The sequence below is a fragment of the Echinops telfairi genome, unplaced genomic scaffold (assembly GCF_000313985.2).
Source record: "Echinops telfairi isolate 266 unplaced genomic scaffold, ASM31398v2 ScPeMD7_7458;HRSCAF=8496, whole genome shotgun sequence".
Classification (NCBI taxonomy): Eukaryota; Metazoa; Chordata; class Mammalia; order Afrosoricida; family Tenrecidae; genus Echinops; species Echinops telfairi.
The window spans coordinates 28,503,706-28,514,796 of NW_022111358.1; the positions used below are offsets into that span (position 1 = coordinate 28,503,706).

The 11,091-nt window shown below is 47.2% G+C and overlaps 1 protein-coding gene across 1 annotated transcript in view; it reads right to left on the reverse strand.

Moving 5' to 3' along the window:
* Positions 1-253: 253 nt before the first annotated feature.
* Positions 254-11,091, reverse strand: part of KRT23 (keratin 23) — a 13,498-nt gene continuing 2,660 nt past the window's right edge. The window contains exons 2-8 of the mRNA XM_013005858.1: positions 7,957-8,039; positions 6,808-6,964; positions 4,455-4,616; positions 4,246-4,368; positions 2,683-2,903; positions 1,505-1,536; positions 254-348 (exon numbers count right to left, since the gene is read on the reverse strand). Of these exons, the coding sequence (XP_012861312.1) occupies positions 254-348; positions 1,505-1,536; positions 2,683-2,903; positions 4,246-4,368; positions 4,455-4,616; positions 6,808-6,964; positions 7,957-8,039 (873 nt within the window). The remainder of the gene's footprint in view (positions 349-1,504; positions 1,537-2,682; positions 2,904-4,245; positions 4,369-4,454; positions 4,617-6,807; positions 6,965-7,956; positions 8,040-11,091) is intronic.

Here is an 11,091-nt window from a genome sequence, read left to right on the forward strand (position 1 = left end):
GGCCAACAGTTCAAAACCACCAGCCGCTCCCTGGGAGAAAGAAGAGAGTTTCCACTCCCATAAAGAGGTGACAGTCTTGGGAACCCGCAGGGGGCAGCTCTCCCCCGTCCTACCAGGAGCTGGAATCGACTCGAGGGCCGTGAGTTTGAATGTTTGGCTTACGGTACGCCTTAGGACTCACCAATAAGTGGCCGGCCAAGGGCTTTCCATGGAGAACAAATCGTTTAACCATAGGCAAACGCTTTTATTGACCTCACACATACTTTTGGATCTCATTTACTCGAGAAAGAACTATTCTTCCATTGACGCTCTCCTGGGTGATGGCTTTGATTTTCGGCGCTGTAGACACTGAGGGAAAGAAGCATCAAGAGGTGACCGCCTTGCTCTCCCACCAGCCGCACTGTATTTCCAGTTCCCGTTTCCCAGCCCCTGAACTTCTGTGCCTTCCAAAATGATCGCCAAGCCGCAGGGCTGGCCCTTTTGTAGTGAGAAGAACCCCACAAGGGAACATCCTTCCTCCTGTGAGCTGGAGCAGGAGTTGTCTATGAGCAGAGCCACCTTCCCGCAGGCAAGCCCTTCACCCTAGGTCTGCCTGGAAAGGAATCTAGAGACGTTCTGGAGGAGTCTTCTCGGCCTCTGCCCTGCTTGGACCCCGGATTCTGTGAGCACGCAGAGCACAGACACCCCCTCGCTGAGTGCGGTCAGGGGTGTAGAAAGCAAACCAGACAGTACATGGGGACGGAACCAGGACTGGTTTCACAGGACTACTCTTCTCACAGATGCCAGATTTAAATAAAGGCCCGTTGACACACACTGATTTGAGACCAAAGGGCAGAATGGAAGCATTCGTAGAAAGACAGGGGAGAGCTTTAACATCCAGCCTCCCCAACTGCAGATTGTACCTATAAAGAAAGGAATAGGGTCTCCCAGGCCTGGACACGATAAGGAGAGACGGAAAGCACTCTCTCAGGGTCTTCCTGAGGGCTATCTGCCCGACCCGCTGATCTGTGATGGTCCCCCTCACTCAGGTTCTATTGCTACAATCAATCAGAAAGCAAAGCCCATCCCAAACCGTGGGTGCCTGGGGTTTTCTGTAGGATTGGGAGCACTGGGTCGGGCACATTGAAACCTTCTGTTCCTGGTTAGCTTCCTTCCTCCTTTGAACCCCGAAGGCAGTACTGGTTCAGTTCTTAACATTCTAAAATGCCACCTGGCTCCTTAGGAGGGGGGAATGGTACCCATTTCCCACAAATTTCTTTCATGATACCCTATGAAAATCTCATGGAGCACTCCTACCCAATGGAGCATAATCTGGGAAATTACATGGAATCATTTCTTCACAGACTCCATTATTTCATGTTCCTATTGCTTAGAGTGTGTTGCAGCTCAGCGAGCGTTTGTGAAATACTGTCCCGTGTCCCTGTTCAACAGAGGCATGGCATCGAGGATCATTTGTATCTAAAAAAACGAGTAGGTTGCAACAATGAACGGACATTTTTCTTACCTTTCACACTTGACTTAGCTTCTTCTATTACCCTACAAAAAGTGATAAAGGTTAAAGTTCATTTTAGTATGAGCAACACTTGTAAAAACACAGGTGAACTAACTTCCTTGGCTGCTGGTCAGTCCTCAGCGCTTTAATGAAGACAGTTGTCTGAGTTGGGTTGTCAAAGGCTATGAGTTCACGGGCGGATCCTTCTAGAGCTGAAGGCAGTGGCTGCTGGGGTCTGCCGGGGAAGTCTACCAAGCCATGCCTTCCTTTCGGTTGGCTATGCGCTTTGCCTCTACCCCTTCCCAGACTCGCGGGGTCAAGCCTGGGACTTCCTTTGGCTTCTCAGACTGTTCAAAGCGGGGTCCAGTGATTTGGTGTGAGCAGTTTGAAACGTCTAACCTCTTCTCTTAGGCTTTAGACTGTATGTGCCCTTTATGTAGCCTTTCTCTCGCTGCCATTGAGTCATTGTTGACTTATAACGAGTCCCCCTTGTGGGTTTCTGAGACTTTAACTGCTTAACGGAGTAGAAAGCCCAGTCCTTCTCCAGAGGAGCTGCTGGTGGTTTCGAACAGCCAACCATGTGGATCACAGCCCAACTGATAACCACTATACCACCAGGGCTCCTGCACTTATGTAGCCAGTCATTACAATTTCCTGGCGTGGTTAGAAATACTGGATTGAAAGTCTTAATCGAGTCAATTTTGACTTATAGCAACCCTATAGGACAGAAACCCCAGTGGCTTCTGAGGCTGTAAGTCTTTACGGAAATAGGAAGCCTCCTCTCTCAGCTGGTGGAGTTGAACTACTGACCTTGTGATTATCAGCCTAACGTGCAACCCCCTACACCACCAATGCCGATGTCCTAGGCGTCTCACTAACAGTCCTTTTACAAGTCAGAATGATTTATGTTCCCACTGGGAAACACCACAGTGAAACCTTCTCACAAATGTCTTGGACAGTGTCTTAATCTATTGATTTTAACTGATCCAGCCTCATCTCTTAGTGTTTGGGGAGGAATGTCATAGCTCATTAATTCGTTGCTTAAGGAAGTACAGCGGATGCAAGGCGGGTCTGTAGAAGTTCCATAAGCACTGTTTCTTCTCTAGAGAACCCAGCAGGGCCACGAATGCGCATCCAACATTCGGATGCCCTTGGCTTCCACCGTCCCCTCCCGCCACCCTTGGACTTACCCTTCACTGTCCCCTTCCAGGAGCTGGCGGTAGGTGGCAATCTCCTTCTCTAGGTGGGTTTTGATGCCCAGGAGGACCGTGTACTCGTAGTTCTGACGCTCCAGGTCTTGGCGGAGCTGCCTGAGCTCCTCCTCGTAGTGGGAGATGACCTGCTGCATGTCCCGGAGCTGGCAGGAGTAGCGAGCCTGCGTGTCTGACAGCATGTTCTCCAAGGCAGATTTCTGAAAGAGGAAGAGCTGTCTCTCGTTGGTGGATTGTAGGAGTGATTGAATCCGCAACCTGGACCTATTGATCCTGGGTAGAATATGTTGCTCATTCTGCTAGGGGGTGTGCTATGGGGTGTGGTATGAGTGTGTTGGAACACAAAGATGAGATTTATAAATTATCAAGGGGGCACAGGGGAGGGAGGGAGGGGGAAAATGAGGAGCTGATGCCAGGGGCTCAAGTAGAAAGAAAGTGTTTTGAAAAAGACCGTGACACCATGTGTTTGACAAACTGGATATATGTATGAGTTGTGATAAGAGCACACCCCCCCCTAATAAAATTAAAATTAAAAACAAAAACAAAGATGAGAAGCAGTGTGACTTGCAGGTTTGGGGATTGGGCATTCTGAAGTTGAGCCACGTGCAGCGTTTGGACGCCCCATTTCTCTCCTGTCTGCATAAAACGTTTGTATCGGGGAACTCCGGGCTGCTCACTCACACTAGCCCAGTTTTTATTGTCTAGCATTTGGGACTTGGCAGATGCTGCCTTGAACCGAACTAATGTTTACCTTTTTACATCTACAGTCTCCACTTTGGGTCACAGAGATAATGGTGGGGGTCCTAGACATCTCCCAGGTAGCCCTCGTGGTACCCAAAGGTCAGCAGTTTGATACTACCAGCCGCTCTATGAGGGAAAGATGAAGCTTTCTACTCCCATAGAGTTACAGTCTTGGAAGCCCACAGGGGCCGTTCTGCCCTGTCCTGTAGGGTGGCCATGTGTCAGGATTGGCTCGATAGCAGTAGGCTGGGGTTTCTCGGGGTTAGAGCTCTCCCAGGAGGCCTGGGGATGCGGTGGTTAAGTGCTTTACTGCAGTTGGGACCCACTGGCTGCTCCACACGAGAAAGAGGTGGCCGTGTGCTTCTGTAAGGTTGCGGCCTTGGAGCCCCGATGGGCAATTCTCTCCTGCCCTGGAGCGCGGCTGCGAGTGGGAATCGCCCTGACAGCTGAGTGCAGAGCACCTCCATCCACTCTGAAACACCACGTGGCTTCCCTGCTGGCCACTTAAAAGCTGTGTGACCCTCGCCAATATACATCACCATCTGGAGGTTTAGATTCCTGATGGGGCTACTAAGCCCTACCCAGAAAGGTTAGTGTGGAGATTCACACCATAGCAGAGGATTAACCACTTAGCACCTCATCTGGCTTCACATGGATGCTCACACCACAGATAGCTCCTGGAATCATCCGTGTCACGAGTGATGTGGATGGAGAGTGGGGTGGGAGGGATGTCCCGGTGGAGTGGGAGAGTGGGGCTGGGGAGAGAGGTCAAGGGCAGCTCAGTGGAGCACTAGGACTCACCCTGCTGGACTGCGCCTGCAGGTCTATCTCCAGGGCCTGGAATGTCCGTTTCAACTCATGGATGTCGCTCTGGCCACGCTGAACCACTGCTGGACTGGCCACTTCCTGGGGCATGGCTGCAGACTGTAAAACCAAGGAGGAGGAATTGGTTCAGGGCCCACAGGGCAATAATCCTGCTAGGATGGCTGAGTTTTTTGTTTTTGTTTTACCTGTTCTTTAAACCAAGTGTCCATGTCTTGATGTCTCTTTTTTATTAGAAACTCATATTCCTGCCTCATATCCTCCAGGAGCTTAACTAGATCTTCCCCTGGGGTTGTATCCAACTTCACATTGACCTTGAAGTCATTTGGCACATGCTGTTCCTCTATTTCCTGTTGAGTAATGGAGAGAGAAAAGAAATCACCTGGGAGGCAGGAAGGATGTCGACCGATGGCAGTAAGCAGGCATTTAAGAGATTATGGTTATGTGGCTGTTGTCTCTCGGTTATTAATTGTGGATGACAAAACATTACATGAACAATGTTTCTCTTATCGTTTTATAAGGTCCAGAATGTCACCAGACAGGTCACCCAATGGCCTTTGTGACTCCCACTTAAACCCTGGCCTCAAAACATTCCAGAAGGAACTTTGCTGACATGGTGTGTACAGTCCCGCTAGGGAAATACTGTTCGCTGGTGACGGGATGACGCAGCAGAGACTTTCAGGTGTTAGGCCGGAGCTTTGGGGAAGCAGTTCCCTAACCAAAAGCCGACGGGTGTAGAGGCTTTCAGAATCCTGTACGCTCTGCCGGGTTAACACCCATAGGACCGCATGAAAAAAAAGCCCAGGCAGCCACAGGAAAGGCTTAATTAAATCATTGTCTAACCTGCTCTTCAGACACAGGGCCTCTTTGATGTTCAGCAGCAATTTCATTAGCCTAGAATGGAGGTTGTTTATCATTTCTCAGCCTCTCCGGGACGTGAGATGAATGGCAATGTTTTACATCGGCGAGGAGCTTCTAGAAACATAGGTTCTCAGTGTGGGCCCTTGTCTGGTTGCCTTGGTCAGTGTCTGCTCTCTGTATCCTGCTGTCCCCCGCTTTGCCTCACACGGGGCCACGGAAGGAGGTTCAATTGGACACATCTGTTCTTTTTTTTTTTTCCCCCCCCAGGGACTGCGGAGTTTTAGAGCTATGTTTTCTAAGATCAGTTTTTCAGATAGCAAGTTAGACTAAAATCTTTTTTCTTAATCATTTTATTAGGGGCTCATACGACTCATCACCATCCATCCATACATCAATTGTGTAAAGCACATTTGTACATTCATTGCCCTCATCATTCCCAAAACATTTGCTCTCCACTTAAGCCCTTGGCATCAGGTCCTCATTCCACCCCCCCTACCTCCCCACTGCCCCCTCCCTCATGAGCCCTTGATAATTTATAAATTGTTAGACTAAAATCTTGTCAACTATTTAGTCCTAAAATAATTTCAGAAATTGCAATTGGCTTCAAATTCCATTCATTCACTTTCGATTAAGTATTCGATGGAACTATCCTACGTCGCTACATGAATACTAATGAAATGTGAAAATGTGTACAATGTGCCATCGCCATTATAATCTACTAGACCTAAGTATCCTTGCTTATTTTAACAGTTGTGAGTACTCATCAACAACCTATATGAAATCAGAAGAGAAGTAGACCCCCCCAAAGTTAGGAAAAAATACTAATTCAAATTCACCTGGGAGAAGACATTTCAGCTGAAAGTTCTTAAAACAGTTCAGAAGCCTTGATGGTCAAAATTACCCTGGTAGTTTTAACTACTTTCTAACAGCAGTTGCAAATGTGTCACAGAAAATCAATACATGGCAGCACATCTATTTTTATAGTAACAAACCAGTCTAGATAAACTTTGTGTGTGTTAGCAAAATGGTTGACCAAGGCATCATGAATGTTGATTGAACTTGGGCTGTTATCTTTGACATCTAAGTAGATAAGCATAAAGTTTTAAAAAAAGGGAGAGCTTTTTGCAGTTTCCTACAATTCCGTAGAGTCCCTGGCTACCATGCGGTCACTGTACTCAGCCGCTAATCAAAAGGCTAGTCATTCAAATGCGCCCAGAGGTACCATGGATGAAAGACCTGGTGATCCATTATCTTTTAATCCCATTTCCCCAGGAACTTTTTGAAGCCACCTCTCACTTTCAGAAAGCCAGCCACCATGTAGCACCATTGGCTCGATGTTATCTGGTTTTTAATTTGATTTCGGATTCTTGGAGTTGAAGGGCCATAGGATTGGCAATCAAATGGCAACCTTTGTGGCCACTGAATCGCCGTGAAATGTCCCGCTTAATGTGTTCCTATGGAGCCCTGGTAGCTTAGCAGTTCTGAGTCGGGCTACTAACCACGAGGGCAGTGGTTTGAAATCACCAGCAGCTCCTCGGGAGAAAGATGACGTTTTCTACTTCTATTGAGAGTTACAGTCTGGGCTACCCCAGGGCCCTTTCTGCTCCGCCCTGCAGGGCTGCTATGAGCGGGAATCGACTGGATGGTGGTGCACGGGGATGTGTCCCAGGTGTGCTCTACCTGCTCATGGTGCTTCTTCATGAGGATGAGCTCCTTCCTCATTCCCTCCACCTCCTGTTCCAAGTCCGTCGTGACAATGGTCAGGTTGTCCAAGGTCTTCCGGAGGCCTTCAACTTCAGCTTCCATGTCTTTCTTGAAGGAGTGTTCATTTTCGTACCTGTGGTTAGAATAAGGGAAGAGCTCCTTTCTAAATGCAAGCTAATCCTGAGACGTACAGCCCTCTAGCAGCAAATGCATCTAGTGTTTGCTTTGCTACCTGTCCCTTGACCAACTCATTTTTTTTAATGATTCTAACTCAGTTAGCTTTTTAAATGGAATAGCAAAAACAGAATAACCAACAACCACATGCATAGCATCTAGACCAGTGGTTCTCAACCTGTGGGTTGTGACACCTTTGGGGGTTGAATGACCCTTTCACAGGGGTTTCCTGATTCATAGCAGCAACAACATGACAGTGAAGAAGCAGCAACGAAAATAATGTTATGGTTGGGGGTCACCACCACATGAGGAACTGCATGAAAGGGTCGCGGCGTGAGGAAGGTTGAGAACCACTGCATTAGACTTAGCAGTCATGGACATTCTGTTGCATTTACTTCATCTGTATTTTACTTTGAAACCCATGGAATTGCCATGCGTGGGAACCAACTTAAAGGCAATAGTGCTTGCTTTTGATAGGCAGGATGATATAAATATACAACTCTTTCATATCACCTAGCTTGTTTCAGGAGCCAGGGCGGTGCCGTGGTGACAGCATTCGGCAGCTCACCGAATGATCAGGGTTTGAACCCTCCAGCCGCCCTGTGCGAGAAAGCGATGGCAGTCTGCTGCCCTAAAGACGCACAGCCTTGAAAATCCCATGAGGCACTGCTCCTCTGTCCTTCAGGGACCTGGTGAGGCAGGATTGGCTTGATTGCGGGGGATTTTGGTAATGCATGTCTCATCATCACATTGCCCCATTTGATCCCGAAAGGAGTTTAAGAGTTGGTTTGTTTAAACTCGGGTCCAATCAAATGCCACTCATTGCATTTGGTCACGATGCCTCTTAATTACCCTTTAGCAAGATTTTAGATAGTGGTGTGATAAGCCTTCCTTTCGCCAGAGCAGCAACAGCAAAGAGACAAAAACAAACCCTGTCAAGAAGGAACTTACTTGAGGCTGAATTCATCCACTGCCATCTGGGCGTTGTCAATGAGCAGGATGAGCCGCGCATTGGCCGTTTTGCCATCTGCTATCTGCAAAACACGCACCCCAGTCAGCTGGACGCCCCGGCACAGGAGCTGCCTTTTCTGCTCTTGTTTGCTGGGTGCGAGACTTAGCCCAGACAGCCTTTCTGTCTGGCCACAGAGAGGAGGAGTTGAACCAGTAAATAGCCAAGGAGGACCTGCTAGCTGTGACGCACAAGAAGGCTTCCATCGTAAGAAAAAGGATCGGCTGTGCCGTCAAGCCCCTGTCTTTTGCTTTTTGTTTGCATCGCCTCCACCGCTCAAAGGAGGCTTTGACGGGAGGAGGGAAGAGAGCACTTGTTCAGAGGGCTGTGCACCATCTGAGACGACGAACAGGCTTCTGTTGATCCTCCTCTGATGAAGTGGAGCTCGAGGGCTCACCCTTTCCTTTCGGCCAACAATTGTTCAGATTGCCAAAGTACGTTAATCATTTTAAATGACTACAATTCTTCCCTGTGATAGAAAGGCATCATGTTCTGAGCTCTGTGATGGAAGCGTTGACAAGTTAGTTTTAAATGTGTTTTATAACAGTCATCACAGAGCACGTGTTTCTTCCATGTTTTCCCCCCCAAAGTGTCTAGCCATGCATGTAACTTGCATGTGTATAACTTATTCCATGATGAGAATGCCCCAATAGCAGCTTCTCGTGTTATTAACTGAAGAAATGCTTTAATTGCGAATGAAACAGCTTAATAAGATTGAACTGGGTTAAATCCGTCAGCTGGAGACTTTTGTTAGAGGTTGATATGTTTTCAGTTTAAACGGAAAAAATATTGTTGAAAGTGTTTAAGTGATTGTGTATCCCTCTGTGATTTGGAAACCCTTCTAGTATATTATGGTCAAGAAACAGTGCCCGTTGAATGGATGTCACAGTCTGTAGGAAAATGGAACAGAAAATGTTTCCAGGTCAAAAGCATTACATTGGAGAGAATGTTGAACTAGGGACCACGGCCATTAGTTCTCGCCTCTGGTCATGCTATTGACCGTCAGTGTGATTGCGGGCCTGCCACTGGACTTCAACTTCATCTATAAATGAGTCGTTTGTCCTAGAACCAGCATTAGTTCCTAGCCCTGAACTCTGGTCATGAGTTGAAGCAGGAGGACCCTGTTACATCCCCAGTGTGTTGATACAGTGGACTCCTTTATTTGGGAAGGATTTTTTTTAGGACAAAATTATACCTCAATACAAAGACACCTTTAACAACTCGGTCCTTTGAAAGCTTCACTGATTTCGTGGAATGTGGTGTCACGGGCGCACAATGGCAGGATTCAGAGGTGTGCGCACTGGACCTGGAGCCAGAAGAGTGGGCCAAGGACCCTGCTCTCATCCATTAACCGAGTGACTCATAGGCATCTCATTTCCTTCATAAAGAACAACAGCTACTAAGTGGAGAGCCAATGTTTGAGAATGATGAGGATAACGAATGTACAAATGTGCTTACACAATTGATGTATGTCTGGATTGTGATAAGAATTGTAGGAGGCCCCAATAAAATGATTAAAAAAGAAAAAAAAAGAATAACAGTTACTTCAACAAGGAGTTTTTAGAATGATATCAGAAGCGATGAGCTAAACTAATGCTGTAGAATACTTATATTCTTGGCACAGTTTAGATGCTTTGAAAATTTAGTTGAAACAGAATTAGTTCAGAGAAATGAGAATGATATAATTTTCTTTCTAAAAATGTAGCACCCCATGTAATTAGAACCAATGTCCTTAAGGTAAAGCTTTACTGACATGTATACTGATTAGCCTATTTTCTGAAAAACAAACAAAAAACTAGTCTTTGGACAACTCTTAACACGATGGACGCGTGGGTTGCCATGCCTCAGAGCTGAGTTGATGGTAGCTGGTTATGAGGTTATCCAGAACAATCCTGTACCACCAAATCCACCCAAATCTAAAATTAAAAGTACCACCTGGGAGGTTATTCGACTTTTGTCATTAAATGGATAATTTCTTAATTGGAAAGCCCATGTCAATAGTACAATTTCCCAAGCCAGTACTGTCGGAGCACGTGAGTGGTGCGTCTGAAATGCACTTCATACAGATCGCACTTGACATCTGGCCCTGCGCCCCACTGGGTGAGCGTATTGACTGCAGTATGAGGAGGGAGCCACTGTTCTTTATAGAACTGAGTGAGGATGGACTGCGAAGTAATATAGGAGACACCGGTTTTACATGGGATGTGGTAATCCATCACCTGGACTCTCCCCAAGGCTGGAGTTGCTCATTCTCTGAAATGATACAGTTGGTGCGTTTGTGTAGCCCTGTGGCTGCAGGGTGTGTAATCTCCTACCAGAGAGAAGATGCTTGGGAGAAAGACAAGGCTTTGGACTCCTGTAAGGAGTTACAGTTTCAGAGACCCACAAGAGCAGTTCTACTCTGTCCTATATAGTCGCTATGGGTCAGCATCGGATCCATGATGTGAGTTAGAATGAGTTTGAGCGAGAAGAATCTTAACAGGAGCTTTGATGGCAAAACCAAAAACCAAATATTGAGAGCCATCCAGGAGGCTGTGTCGCTACTGTCTCCATGACTACATTCAAGTCTGTTTCAAAAGGATTGCGTTAATTTTTGGATTCAATTTCTTATTCTCTTTTTTGGGTAAGGGGCTACATGGGCACTTTAGCAAGGCCAAGGAAGGGCTTTCACAAGGCCCTGGGCGAGATGGATGGACACGGTGGCTGCAGTAATGGGCGCAGATATGGCAGCGATGGTGAGCTGGGGTGGGAGTGGGCGGTGCTTCATCCTGGTTCTATTGCACACGGGTCGCGGAGAGTTGGAACTGCCTGGAGGGCACCCAGCGACAACAGCGACACAGTGTCATTGTGTAGGTGGGAGGTGGGGAGAAGGTGGTCTGTTTCCCCATCTGCACACTGAAGACAGATGGGCAGCCGCAACTTCAAAGAGTTGCTTTCTTCAAGCAGAGAGATAAGGCACCCGAATTCAGAAAACCAGAAAAGAGACATGTGTGGGATTTGAAGAGTTCCACATTTAATCTCAGAGTCTCGAATCCTAGGCAGCTTGAGAACAGGCACCTGTCCCCTCCCTCATCATC